A 14,517-nucleotide genomic window follows, 5' to 3' on the forward strand; every position below is an offset into this window, starting at 1 on the left:
GAATGACCACATCAGACTGGAAGGGTAATAGTCGTCAGCATGTGCCAACAGGAACGATTGCTTCACAGGTGGAATACCTGGTCTAGCTTTGCCCGCGGGACATTCTGCTGATGGTAGGCCAGAATGGAGTCAGCTTGGCCCTGCAGGACAGCTTCTGCAGCTCTGGGGAGAGAGCACAAACCACTTGAGAACAGGCACTGTGCCCCATCCTACCCATCCAAGGCCCCAGCTGACACCTCTGTTTTTCAGTTCTGCAGGAAGAAATCCCTGGAGGTAACCGAGGAGGGGGAATGTTCTCAGAGTCCTTGCATATATCCTGCACAGCCCCCAGTGAGGATCTCCAACAGACGATCACTTGCCATTCAATTTCCCTCTTCCCATGTCCTGTGACAGGCTTTGCTCTGTGCCTGCTGCCCTAAGGTGGTTGTCACCAAGATGCTTTGGAATCTCCCACACTGAAACTGTGCTACAGCAGAGCTCTAAAACCAGGCTAGTTTTAGCCTAGGTTAAACAGACTACACTAAACAGGCTAAACTAATTTCTAAGACTCTATGGCTGAGACAATGCAGGACAGAAGAGAGGAACTGTGTGCAGAATACTGTGTGTTACATTACACTCCCTGTCACACCCACCCCTTAGATACTTTCAAATCAGACCAGCAGCCCACACTGCTTTGGGAGAATCATTTTGTTGGATGCCAACTACATGGGCTCCACAGTGGGTGAAACGAGTGCAGAGCCAGGCCTCACTGGTAGGAAGTGGGCATTTAAGTCAAGTTTGTCCACCTGCAGCGACTGCCAGCATACCTCACAAATCCCAGAGGTTTCCCACTCAGTGCAACCAGAGAGACACGGATTTCTCCAGCTCTCTTGCGCTCAAGCGCTGCATGCAGCAGGCAGGTGTGACAAGGCCGGCCAGGTGTGGCAATGCCAGCCAATACCAGTGGGGGAGGTGTGGGCTTTACCGCTTACGTGTTAGCAAGGTGCGTTGTAAAGACGTAAACAAACTGCGAAGGCTGCTTCCCTGCTCCGCCGCCTCCGCCTCCTGCAGCCTCTGAGCGCAAGCCAGGGCCAGCACCATGGGGCACGCCGGAGGCACTGCTGTCGCTCAGGTTAGGCAGTGGGTTGGACCCTGGGCCAAGCTGTGGGGCCGCGGACATGGCAGGATCTGCTACATGACAGCCTGCGGAGAGAGGAGAGAGGAGAGAGCGGAGAGAGGAGAGAGCGGAGAGAGGAGAGAGCGGAGAGAGGAGAGAGCGGAGAAAGAGGAGAGAGGAGAGAGAGGAGAGAGAGGAGAGAGCGGAGAGCTGCGGGCGCTGCTGCGGCGCGGCCGGCCGCCAGCAGGGGGCAGCACAGCCCCGCCCGCCGGGCCCGCGCTCGTCAGCCGCTGCTAAATTGGATCCGTAATTAATATTTACTAAGCGCTGCAATTACCACAGGCATGCCTTGCCTTCCTCTACCTTAACCCAGCTGGCTCCCTGCTCCCCTCCAGCTGCCTCTCCCCTGGGCAGCAGCTTCTGCAGCCCGACCCAGCACTTACACAGGAGACATCGCTGGGAACCCTGTGCGGGGACACTGCCAGCCCCTGCCCCTGGGCAGCCCCACCGTGACCCATTCCCGCCAGGCCAGGCAGACCCGGGAGCAGGCTGACAAGGGAAGCAGCACTGTCCCTTCCCACACAGGCTGCACAAGCTGTGGACTGCGCTGAGAAGTGCAAGTGGACGTTCCAGAGACAATGGCAACAATGCGCTGGCAGGCACAGAGGCCACCCTCTTCTTCCTGTTCTACACGTTCACGTTCTCCAACAGAGAACACGGGCATCTCCTCAGGCCCCACAGGACCTTGCCCCATCTCTCAGATATTCTCCCTGTTACAGTCTGAAAGCAAAGTGAATTGTAGATACAAAATGTCAAAGAATGCTGATGCTTTTGGAAACTCCAGAGTGCTGAGGAGGCAGTGACTCACTGTGTGCACTGCTGATGGGTTTGTCGTCTTCCTCGCTGTCCGGCCCAGAGCACCACTCATCGCCGCTGTACGGCTGCTTCCTTTCCAGCACGCACCGTCGCTTACTGCGGGGAGCCACCTCACCTGCAAAGGGCCACAGAGCCGCTCAAGGTGCTGAAAGGCTGGGCTCCTGCCCAGCTGGGGGCTGCACGCTGGCAGTGCTAACCCGACCAGGATGCACTGAGCAGTAAGCCTTATGCTAACATCTGCCCAGCATTGGTTAAGAACCTGAAGCATCTGCTCAGTCTGGGCTCCTTGTCTTAGCAGCCAGATCTAGTGAGACTTCCCTGTGAGAGCCAAAGTTTCAGAATGACACGTATTTCTTACCACCTGAAAGGAATCTATGCACATAAGATGTGTCTGCCTGCAGTTCCAAACTAGAGAGCTTTGGACATTAACTGCACATTTAAAGGGTCTTTGATTCATCAATTAAAGGACGGCAGGGCACATTCACAACCTTTGTAGGAACAAGAGACAGACTCTGCCCTTTGTCAACATCAATCAGGCAGGGGCCTTCACGCTCTCTATAAACTTGTATGCTCCCTCCACGTGTCCGCCCTCTCAGATGGGACTGATGCAGCTCAGAGAGGAAGTGGCTTGCCTAAAGGCACTCAGGGACTCAGGGAGAGCAATCAGACACAGGATGAATAACTTCCAGTCGTGTGCTTTAACTAATGAAACATTTGTCTGGCCTTACATTTTTACATCGTCTTTTTTACATCATGACCATATTCACATGACCTGTCAGTGTATTTGGAAGATAGGAGATTCGGGCACTTCTGATCAGGCCATTTTAATATTTTCCTGTGAAGTGTGGTTACAAGACATCTCTGGGATAAAACTGTAAATGCTTCTGATCAGCAGTGTATGGTTATCCCTGTAACACTACGGGGAGAAAGCCTTCCCGGTGGCAGGAAGCTCATTCAGGTACATTCTGCCTGTTGTTCCATGACACAGCTCTGGCCTAAGCCAGTCAGGCAGCATGGCTTTGACTGTGAAAACAAATCCTTAGGGGCACAAGCCAGAACTGCAGCTCTGCAGACCAGGTGTGAGTCTTGGTTGGAACCGAGGGCACCACTGGAATTTCTCCCCCTACAACCGTCTGTGAGATGCTCAAGTATCACACACAGCCACTGATCACAGAGCTTGATGGAATGCAAGAGGTTACAGGGAAGGCCACTGAGGACAGGGCAGGCAAAGGGTTTAGAAGCACTGACTCAGCCCTTTTCCAGAAGCCACATGCTGTAACACAAGAGTTATCCATTGCTGATGAAACCACAGAACTGTTCAGACAGTGACCCTTGCAGCACCTCCTTGCTAACCATGACTGAGTCGTTGGGCAGCTGCAACACCACAAAGCAGCTCTCTACCAACAAGAAGAAGATAGAAAACAACTCAGTCTCAAGTTAAAAGTTTGCACATTGCACATGCAGGGGCATTCGGTGCAGTTTCAGTGAACCATGCTGTTGCTTAGATGGCCTCAGTAGCCTGTGAAAACCAGTGCCAGATTCTGGGTGTAACAAATGGTTTAGGGAATGACATGCAAAACAAATGAGAATTCAGCCACTCTGGTCCCAAAACTGCAGATGTGACAAGCAGTGATCCAAAGTCACACAGGCAGCCAGGACAAGCCTGAACAGAAGACCCAGCACAGAAATCAAAGATGCTCCCATCCCAAGTCCTGCCAGGATGTTTGTAGCAACTGAGAGGAGGACATGCAAGGTCTAGGGGAGCATTACCTTTTGATTCTGTGTCCTGTGATGGGGTGCTGGCTTCTCGCTGTTCTCCAGAGTCCACCGAGATGCTTCGTTCCCGCTTCACCTTGCCCTTCAAGGAGCTGAAGTTTGGGACAGTGTTCTGGCTGGTTTTCAGTCCAGAGTTGCCAGGGGAAATCTGAGTGGCCTTGCTGCCATGGCTGCCTGCCCCCACACCCTTTGAGCCCAAGTTACAGGTGGGTGCTTGGCTCACATTGTGGTGCTGGGCCAGGGCACTGCTGCTGCCTGCCTTGCCATGGCTGGGCAGTTTGTTGTCAGGGTGCATTGGCTTGGCTAAAGCTTCCCACAGTGCCAGTGGAGGGAGCTCGCAGGCCCTTCAATCAGAAACCTGCAAGAGAAAAGAGCAGCAAGTCAGCACGGTGCCCCTCACACGGGTGCAGCTGCTGGGGGCACAGCACAGGACCAGAGCACTGGGGCTGTTACTTGGTCACAGGGCCAGACAAAGTCCATGGCAAGGCACAGCCCAGAGCTGCTCATGCTGGGAATCAGCCCTGGCCCCTTTGAGCAAAAAACCCTGCTCTGCAGTTGCTCACTCACATCATGACAAGCTGTAAACTCTCACCCAGGCATGGCAGACTTGCCAGTACTTCAAGGAACAGCCACAAACACGAGAGCCCTCATTTCCAAGGCCAAGATGAGAAATGGGTGCTCCATGCCAGCCTGGCCCTTTGGTGAGTAGAAGGATGCTCAGAGCTATTTTGCAGGTGTTCCCAGAGCTTAGACATCTTTGTGACCCTAGAGAAAAATCGAGTGCCCTACTGTTTTCAGGGATCCCTTTTGCTGATAAGTAAGTTTCCTCTGTGCTGCAAAACACACAGAAGACAACTAGACAACTGAGCAGACAGTCTTGACACAAGCCTACAAAGAGAAAACTGGAACAGAGCAGGGGACAAAGATTGAGGCAACCAAGAAGGAGGCAGTGGGTTCCAAGGCAAGAACAGAGCTGGGAAGTGCAGGCACTCATCAGACAAGCTCTGCCTCTCCCAGGGGCCTGAGGGACAGTTCCAGCTCCTGCTTTAAGACTCTGGGTGAGGGGGTGTCCACTTTAGCAGGAGCTTCCAGCCCAGGAGGATGATGCAATGTGCCACATGCCTGGATGATGCTCTCCTGCTCAAAACCCATCTCAGCTACCTGAATAGCCCCATAGCCTGAGGCAGAGTTTGGCAGAGAAGAGGAGGTTAGGGCAGAGCACAGAGGTTTCTGGGCTGAGGGACATGCATGCAGCTGAGCAATGCAGCAGCAGCCCTCCTTGCAGGATCTAGTTGCCTTGGCAGAGTCTCATGCTCACACTGGGAGTATTCCCCTTGGAACTCTGCACAGGCATTAGAGATGACTGGGATGCAGTTCTGTATCACACTGTGTATTCTGGAAGGCCACCACAAACCCCTGGTCCAACACACAACCCTAATCCTGTCACAGTCATTTTTACTTATTGGGGAAGCAGGAGCAAAGGAGAGTAAACCACATGTTCATGGAAGCTGAGGCATTACTCTGTTTGCTCACATCTGCTATATGCTTTGCATGACACCCCCACAGTGCACCCAAGAAGCTTCCCCGTGCACAGAATGAGAAACTTCCCAGCACACAAGGAAGGGGGTTGCTGTAGTCTGCTCCTCCCATTTGGACCACGCAGGCCAGATGCTGTGCACAGATTTCTTCTGCCACCCAGGGGCAGGAAGCACCAGCTCCAGACCAAACCCCAGGTGTCTAAATAGTACTGCAAGAGCTCAGCAGCACTACACATGCTGCTCCTGGCTTGCTGAAGGTGAGCCTGGAGACACCACTAGCAAAAGCCAAGTGCTTGCTCTGCCAGGGCAAATCACTGCACCCTTGCAAAGAAAGCAGAGTGAAGCACATTTGGCAAACCCATAATCCCCAAAGATTGTGATCGCCACAAGGCACAGGCTGCAGCTTATCATGCACCATGAGGGAGTCCTGTGCTTGCAGAAAGGCTCTTCTCTGCAAAGGGGTCTTCTCGGCACCTGCCTCCCTGCAAGCTGAGCCAGGGGCTGCTGGCATGCTATGCAAACAGTGCTGTGGCATTCTTCCCATGCACAGCTTGGCCTATCATTGCTTCCCAGCTAGGAGTTGTTACTGCTCCCTCCTCCGCCCCACACACCTCGGTGAGGGCTCTGCTCTAGCCTGGAGGAAGATGGTGAGCTACGGCGCTGATTAATTTTCACAGCACATAAGGGAGTTGCTAGCCCTTTAAGTGTCAGCCAGTCTCGCTTGCTCGCTCTTGTTCTCCAGAGACCTATTAATAGCAGCTGGAAAGATCACATCACTCTCTGGATATTTATACCCCTCATTCCACACCAGGAGAGATTTATGTCAGAGCTGCTGTCCCAGTGCCTGCCCAATTGCTCTGTCAAACCACTTGCAGGGGGAGGGGAGCTGAGTGGGGAAGGAGACACGGAGAGGGCAAGCAGGGAGGAGGAGAAGGTCCATATGGCACAAGCTGCAGCATTAAGCACACATGCTGCCTGCAGTCGCTGGCTGGCCAGCCACAGGGAGCCCTCAGCCCCACTGGAAGTGGCTGCTGCCAGACAGCATTCCAGAAAGCAAGCCCTGCAGCAGCTCCTGCTGCTGGTGGCCCAGAGGCCCTCCCCCAGCTCCGCTCTGCCGCACTCACCATCCCTGCAGCACTCTGCACCGCAGTCCTGAGGGTCACAGCCCAGAGACACTGGGTGCCTACACCCGCTGAGGATGTGCTTCCATCCCACGGCAGCCTGGGAGATCCAGGTCTGCCTGTGGCACATCTGCACGGGCATGATACTGTGTTTGTAACACATCCCAAAACGCTTCGCTGAAAATGTGAATGCTCAGCAGCACTGCAGCACAACCCCAGCACAGCCCAGCACGGTGAATACTTCAGGGAGGGAGGAAGAAGTCCGGGGCCCTGAAATGGCCACACCTGCAGAGTCCAGAGATACACCTCTTGTCCCTCTGGTTCTCAGATGAGACTGCACGGAACACACACCTCGATCCCAAAGGACCTGGCAGTTGCCATGACAAAACCTTCAGGCACTGCCTGCAGCCTCTTCTAGTGTCCACTCAGAGGGATAACACTTGCCTCACAATTCCTAGTGGGACAAATGCAGAAGCAGCTGCCTGAAGATTCTGCTCTGCTTTCAGGAGTAGCAACAGCTGGATTCTGTTGCAGATGGATAGCAGGGATCCGCCTCAGCCTCTCGTCTGTCTGGCCGCAGCATGACAACAGGCATCTCGACTGCTGTAAGCTCCTTCCACACACCCTGAGATTCAAACTACATTTCAGCAGGCATGCCATACATCTGGGCCACGGAAGATAATTAACTAGAAAGTAGATACAGTGACACCAGGAGACAAACAATTCAAAACATCTTGAAAAGAACATGACAAAAAGAAGACTGCACAGAAATCTGTCTTTCTCGGCAATTTAGCAACACACCCACTCCCGCCTGGTACTTTTAAACACAATAGCAAACTTAATTCCCAGTGGTTAAAGCAAGAGATTCCTGGTTTCTACCCCTGGCTACCACCAATCCCAAGCAAGATGCCTGGGTTTTGGGTGCCTTGATTCCACCATCATTACACAGGGGGACAACCCAGCCAACCTCACGCAGGGAGGGAGGCTTTCAAGGCACAGCAAGTATCTGTTGAACAAAGGGCTACATCCAAATGCAGACCGTGTTTGCACCTGAAAAGCCACAGCTTTAAATCAAAGGCTGGGACCTTAGCAGACACGAAATCTTGAATCAAAATAACAAAAATTGCTTTCAGGAAGTCTCCTCCAGTACAGTCCGAACAGCAGCAGAGGGAGAGAAGGAGCAAGCTCTGGGCAGGAGAGACTGGGCTGACATGTTTGCAATCTGGGAATAGCTAGCTGATAGCTGAAGAAACCTGAAACCCCCGCTGCATTCCCGGAAGACTTTCTGGTGAATCATGCTCCCGCTCTCTCCAAAGGAAGACAACGCGGATTCCCAGCACAGCTGCAAAGATGAGGAGCCCACACCTGCCACCAGCCTTGCAGCTCCCGCATCTGGGAGCTGGCTGGCACTGCTGCTGCGCTGTCCCTCCTGGAAGAAGGCGCCAGAGGGGAAGCCAGGACAGCAGAGCCAGGATGATTCAAAAAGGAAGGTGCTCACCACCCTCCCTCCCACCGGATGCTGGGAAAAGCTCTTGTGAAACTCAGATGACCACCAAGCTGTGCACACACAGTGGATACCAGAACCCAGGCCTCCCGAGCCGTGCTGTGTGTTCCACAGCCCACAAAACCCAACATGCAAGACACCCAACATCCTAGCAGTTCTTGGAGTCCTTTTGGCAGGCCCTGCTGATCTCCTGTCATTTGGAGCTGTCTTGAGAAAGATGAATTTCTGTGGGGCTACTTGGCCACAAGTCTCAAAGGGCTTTAGTAGAACAAAACCTCAGATTCACGTTCCCCTCCAGCTAGGGGCACGCATCCCATGTAACATGGTGGAAGCTGAGGTTCAGAGACAGCAAGGTGAATTAGGAATGCCATTTGCTTTCTGACCAGCACCCTACAACCTCTCTCCTGTAATAGCTTCAGCCCAATCAGGGTTAGAAGACCTCTTCTAGCCCTTACTTGTCCCCCTAGTTCAACAGTTTCTCCCACTCTTCTCCTCCTTACTGCAGCACTAGCCAGAGCCTGGTTACCTGTCCTGTGCTGAGGGAATTTCCAGGTCTAACAGTAAATGTGCAGATCCTTCTAGCTTCCCAGTTCAACTGGTGCATTCCCTACAGAAACCCTGCATGTGCCAGACATTACTCGACAGTCACATGCGGCTCCCTTGGGATGATAACAAGGAATTGCCTGACAGTGGCTAGTGCATCTTGCTAAGGATGGGTCAGCGAGAGACCTGCAGGAAGCTGCAGGTCCCCCACGTGAAGGGCAGTACAGCCACCTGTATGCTGCAGCTTGGCAGGCTGCAGTCGAGTAACAGAACCCAGCAGGTCAGGAAGCAAAGCCAGAAATCTCTTCCAAAGGTACTGCTGCTGCTCAGGGAGCTTCAGTTTCCTCTGAGGCAGGATCTCATCCTGCAGTGTATGAAATCTGGCCAGGAACATGGGCTGCTGTGACAGCTGGACACCCCACGCAGCCTTTGGCTGTGCTGGGATGCACAAAGACAAGCTCATCTGTACACAAATGGAGCGGTTTCCCTGAGAAAACCCTTCTGGCAGATAACACCACAGGCTGAAATGCAACACAGACCTCCCTGGACATTTGCTACATGGGATGAAGAGACCTCCTCAGGCATTTCCACTGTGTTTTTGCACAGGGGTTACTGGGACCGGGCAAGTAATGCTAAAAAGCCTAGCTAGTGAAGTGTGCCTCACATTGCCTCTGCTACACCAGCTCTCTTGAGCAGCAGGGCTCACAGCTGAGACCTTAAACCCACACCTTTTCCACAAGAATCACAAGGGAGACAAGTCTTGCCTAAGGTCACACATGTCAGGTAAATAGCTGATGTAGCTGAGCCTATGAGGACAGTGTTTCACCTGCATCTGGATTCAGTAACCACTTTAGGATCCTTTGGCAATAACAAAAGAAGTCTGCAATGCCAGCAGTGTTCAGGATTGGAACCCAGCAATGCCAGAACTTCCCGAGGAGCTTCCAAGCTTTAACACAACAGTTTCTGCTCTTCTTTTTACAAGAAAGTCTCCTCGCAGGGCTCTGTCACACACTAGCCACGGTCAGCAGGGAGGGCCATCACACTGGCAGCCTTCCCCACCCCCTGTCTCCAAGCCAGAGACACAAGGGTTCCTGTCCAGAAGCTTCAGGTTCCCAGGGTGCCCAGCTGTGGGCCCGAGGGGGAGCCTGTGGGACGAAGCCACTAGGTGTCACCGTCAGGCAGGGCACGCAGAGCCCGGCCAGGGCTGAGCGGGCTGGGCACGGCTGCGCCAAGGAGCCCGGGCACCTCAGCCAGCCTCGCAGCTGGTGCGCTGGGCAGCAGAGCCGTGCGCCACATCCCCACACTCCTGCAGATGAACGCAGCATGGAGATGCCTGTTGTACAATGCAAGAGAGGGCTGGACATCCACCTTGCAGAAAATCTCCCTGAAACACTAGCTCTCCCTTTGAGCAAGCTCAGATCATTCTCCAGCCTGAAGAACGGCACAGTCTTTGCAGAGAGGGTCCCACAGGACACCCTTGTGGCAGGGACTCCCCTACCACCTCTGTCAGCTCCACGTAGCCCAACTGCACCCTGCTGTACGACCAGCGGTGCAACAAGTTTGTTTGCCTTTGAGGAGGCTCGTGGCAGAGAGCTGGGGAAGAGTTGGACTCTTCCTATGCCCAATCCTGGCACTAAATACAAGATACAAAGGATACACCTGCAGAAAAGGAAGAGGTTGGAACATCTGCAGGCCTGCGAAGTGCCTGGATTGCAGCACCATGTCTGTGCAACTGGGCACACACATGTGTGTACCCCAGCACAGCTGGGAGCTGGCAGAGGAATGCAGGAAAGGGGGGAAGCAGGGTGGCTGCCCCAACACCTTGCCCCCAGACTGCCCTCTGCCAGCCCGGACTGTAGAAGAGATGCAGTGAGCTGCTGAGCACTCCTCCAAGATTATAAATACCAGGCCCAGCAGCAGCAAATGCTGGGCTCTATAATTAAACCACGGCTGAGGTCACTTCCTTTTCCCAGCAGCTCCCTCCAGCCCCCACCCCCTTGCCTCGTATTTGCATGCCATCATGACTAAGGCACATCAGGGTGTAAGGTCATAGGGGAAGCAGCTATGCAACTACCTCGCAGGAAATTCCACCCTGGGAAACCTTTCACCTTCCCCAGTGCAGAGAGGATCAGCACAGGCAGCTGATCCTGCAGCTGAGTGGTGGCAGCTGCCTGCAAGCAGTACTGGGACTACAGTGTTGGGCTGGAAGGGAAGGGAGAGACCTGGAGGAGAGGGGAGCCACTGCTCCCCATCCAGCTTTACCATCAGAATCTGGGCTAGCACCCATTTGGAGAGGTTTCCCCACTGTGCACCCCAAGACAGCAGCTGCTTACCTCCTCACCATGCTTCACCTTTACCCCCAGAAGCCTCCTCCATACATACAGCTGAAACTCCCCAGCTTCTGCCACTCAACAGGTGCAAAAAGCAGCACGGCCTTCCCCACAGACCCAGTTCCGAGTCTCAGGGGCTATTCTGCCCTTATGCAAACACACACTCATGCTCAAACACTCACAGAGCTCCTCCAGAGACACAGTGATCTAACCCTAGCCAGGCCTCCAACCACCCAAAAAGAAACAGGCAAAAAGAAATAGGAATTGCCCTGTCTCACTAACTGCATCCTTCTGGGGAGGCAGTGAGCCCTGTGTGGCAGCAGATGTGCAGCCATGGATGGAGAGAAAGCCCAGAGGCAGCCTGCCTGGGGCTCCCCCCACAGAGCCCCTCTTCCCCACCAGGAGAGAGATCTCATTAACTTATGACTGGCCAAGTGGGCAAGGGCTTCTGACATTCCTCCAGCTCTGAGGTTTGCAGCAGGCTTTGGGGTTTGCAGTGGTCCTTGTGGCCAGAGGCCAAGTGCCCAGACTCAAGCAGATCAAGCTCTGAAGCAGCATTGTTTGCACTAGGTACAGTAGCTGGGGTCATCAAGTGCTCACAACTCAGCCCTTGGCCCTCCACAGCTAACTCTAGTTCTGCCCTTATTTAAGAAACAGAACATATTGAGAAAAGTTACTGCAACAACAAAGAGCTGTAAGCGCACAAAGGAAGGGAGAAGAGTGCAAAAGCTACTGAGTGGGAGGAAATAAGAGATCTTTTGGGAGCAGGATAGCCGTTTAAGTAATGATATAAACAAGCTAGCATCGGGGTGTGCAGAAGAACTAGTTGGTGACTGTCACAAGGTTTCTATTAGGTTTCAAAGTCCTCAGGTGTTTGGATTACCGAGCCAATTCTCCAGTCTCTGAGCTAGCATGAGACATCAGGGTCCACATCTCGACTGACATCCAGAAAGTTTCCTGTACAGTCTTAGCATGCTATTCAAATGCCTCTTCCTCTCCCTCGTCCCACGGATTCTGGAGAGGAAGTTTGTGACAGAGCAGGGGGGCTGAGGCAGCCCCATAACCCCTGGAATCAGCTGATCAGGACACACACGCAGCAGAAAGCTGTGGGGAAGCACAGCTGCTACGGGAAGAGGGACAGTGCAGAGCCAGCGAGCAGAGTGGGACACGACGGCCCAGCTCCTCTGGCCAGCGACAGGGTACTCGTTGTCCTCTTCAGCACACGGATATTGTGCTCTGGCTGCGAGCCTGCACCCGCAGCGAGGCACGCCTGTGCCCTCCAAGACTGTCTCCACAACAACAGGAACCAGAAGCCACAGCAGACCCCGAGCAGCTCATTGGCCCGAGATCACATTACAGGACAGGAAGGAAGAAGGCACTTTGATCAGTCTGGAATTGCTTTAAACAGGTTCCACACCGATATCTCAGCCACTGGAATTAACCCCCCACCACCCCAAATGTCCCATTCCTAAAGACATGTCCTGCTCCGGCATGCACATCGGGGCCCAAGCAACCCAGCTACTGGTGGCTGCTCCCAAGGAAAGGTCATGGCAGAAAGCAGCCTAGAAGAAGGCAGAGAGCCTCCCTATGCCTTGTCAGAGGAAATCAAGGCTCAACGGGGTCCTACCTCTCTGGTGTATATCTTTAGCACAGGCACATGCCAGCTGTCCTCAAAACAGCAGCAAGAGGCAATTTTAGAGGCAGCTGGCAGAGACAGGCTGGTGCTCCCCTGCAGCTCCCCTCCTCACACTCAAGGGCAGTGGGAGCTCCTCCACCCGCCTGTGGGAGCTCCTGTCCCATGCAAGCCCATCCTGCAGCCTGCTCCCAGCAGGCAGAGGGTTAACGATGCCCAGGGAGCTGCAGGAAGCCTCTTCCTTGCCCTCTCAGGAACAATGGGGCCATTGTGGGAGGCCGGGCAAGTGTGGGCAGATCCCAGGACTGGCAGTTACCCAACTGGGCACGTTGTTCCTGCCAGGTTCTCTCTCTGCCTCCTCAGGTAGGAGGAGAGCGGGCGGCTGCCAGCCCTTCCTGTGGGCCCTGGAAGAACACTGGCCAGCCCAGCCACAGGAACACCACGTCAGCATGGCCCTGCCGAGCAACCTCGCTCCTACCAATACCTCTGGGTACAAAATGCAGTCGACAGCCACAGACACAAAGCTGCCACATGACACCACCATGCAGCAGAGCAGACTGTGAGCTGGCAGAGCGCTGCCAGCTTCACACCTGGGTATCCTGCAGGATCAGCTGTGCTTTTGGGATATGTGTGTGGGGTGGGGGGAGGTGCTGCAGGAACCAAAAGCAGTTTTTCTCACCATAAAGTCACATTTTGATTGTGGGTGCAAGTGCTGACCTGGGACCAAGAGCTTCTGGGAAAACTGAGAACTCCTCCATGTGACACACAGGGGAGCAGTGAGAACACAACAGTGTGTGGGGGGACTACGGTGACTGCTGTCCAAGCCCCTGCAGTCTGAAAGCAGAACGAGTAAGCAAGGAAGCAAGCAGCTCCAATATACTCCCCCTCTCTACAGATTTGCATCTCCCATGCCCAGCACATCAGTGTACAGAAAACTCAGGGATGTTCTGAATTCACACCCTCAAAGCACCGAGCTGATCCCCAAGGCAAGACGAGCACTCTATGTCACACTCCCAGACTTTCCAGCAGAGCTTCAGGCCCCCTTGGGCATGGAATCAACAACAAACCCAGCTCACTGAGCATCTGTACGAAACCTTTGGCCAAGCACCGGACTCTGGACAAATAGCCTGACTTAGAGCTGCTTCATGCCACCTCTAACATAGGAAACACCTCTGGCTGGTTCACAGGAGATGCAGTGCAAAGACAAGTGGAAAACAGCCCTATAAGACTCAGCACTGCCTCCCTGGAATCTCCATGCTAGGCACAAGCTGGCAGGCAGAGAGCAGCTCCAAGTATCTGGATTAGCTGAAGTCCCAACAGAGGAAAGGCGCGGCCCAGGTGCATGCCATGTGTGCCACTGGGCACAACCACGGCAGCTCAAACCCTACAGGATCAAATGCCTGTGATCAGTTATGAGGGAGGAACGCCCTTTTCCACTTGATGCTGCAGCTGCTTCCCCCATCTCACAGCTAGACTCAACCTTCCAGTTCTTAGGAGGACAAATACAGACCATCGTTCTCGGACCTGGCAGCACCAACTCTGCCAGTAGCAATCACTTCTGTTTCTTTTTTATCCAGTCTCAGTGCCCTGCACTAGCTCCAGGAGTGCCACTGCTCCCTGATTTTGCCAGAGGTGCACTGAAAAGCAGCTTGAGCAGACTCACACAGCTCCCCAGGTCTGCACCCCAGTTCATGCTTTCGGAGCCAGTGTCTTCTTCAGTGCAACTCTCAGATAACTACTCTGTCAGTTCTTTACATGTCCCACCCGAGGGCATGGCTTTCTTCATTCCCCCCGATCACTTTCTCCCATGTCTGATACTCAGCTCTGTGAAGGCCACTTCAAGACATGCCAGACAAGTTAAATACAACACTACCTCAGACCCCAAAAGGGAGGCTAGATGCTCTCGAAGAAAGGACTGCAAATAGAGCTGTCACTGCAAACCTGCCATGCGCCTCACTTGGCAGCCAGCTCTGTTCAGCAAAGCAGCACAACCCCCAGATGGGTTTTGCTCTTCCCTAAATGCTCAAGCTCAAGAGTCCAAGATGAGGGCAGGTAAAAACATTTGATGGATCTGACAGGGCCGGGTTTAATCTGTATCTC

At 53.8% G+C, this 14,517-nt stretch overlaps 1 protein-coding gene across 2 annotated transcripts in view; it reads right to left on the minus strand.

Annotated features, from left to right (window-relative positions):
* The window catches only part of BCL9L (BCL9 like), a 45,726-nt gene that overhangs the window by 9,310 nt on the left and 21,899 nt on the right, over nt 1-14,517 (minus strand). For both annotated transcript variants that reach the window (XM_041458083.1, XM_041458082.1), the window contains exons 2-5: nt 3,743-4,106; nt 1,965-2,087; nt 972-1,182; nt 78-162 (exon numbers count right to left, since the gene is read on the minus strand). In XM_041458083.1, coding sequence (XP_041314017.1) covers nt 78-162; nt 972-1,182; nt 1,965-2,087; nt 3,743-4,043 — 720 coding nt within the window. In that variant the 5' untranslated portion in view covers nt 4,044-4,106. The remainder of the gene's footprint in view (nt 1-77; nt 163-971; nt 1,183-1,964; nt 2,088-3,742; nt 4,107-14,517) is intronic.

This window comes from Pyrgilauda ruficollis, unplaced genomic scaffold, assembly GCF_017590135.1.
Source record: "Pyrgilauda ruficollis isolate IOZ18807 unplaced genomic scaffold, ASM1759013v1 scaffold126, whole genome shotgun sequence".
Classification (NCBI taxonomy): domain Eukaryota; kingdom Metazoa; phylum Chordata; class Aves; order Passeriformes; family Passeridae; genus Pyrgilauda; species Pyrgilauda ruficollis.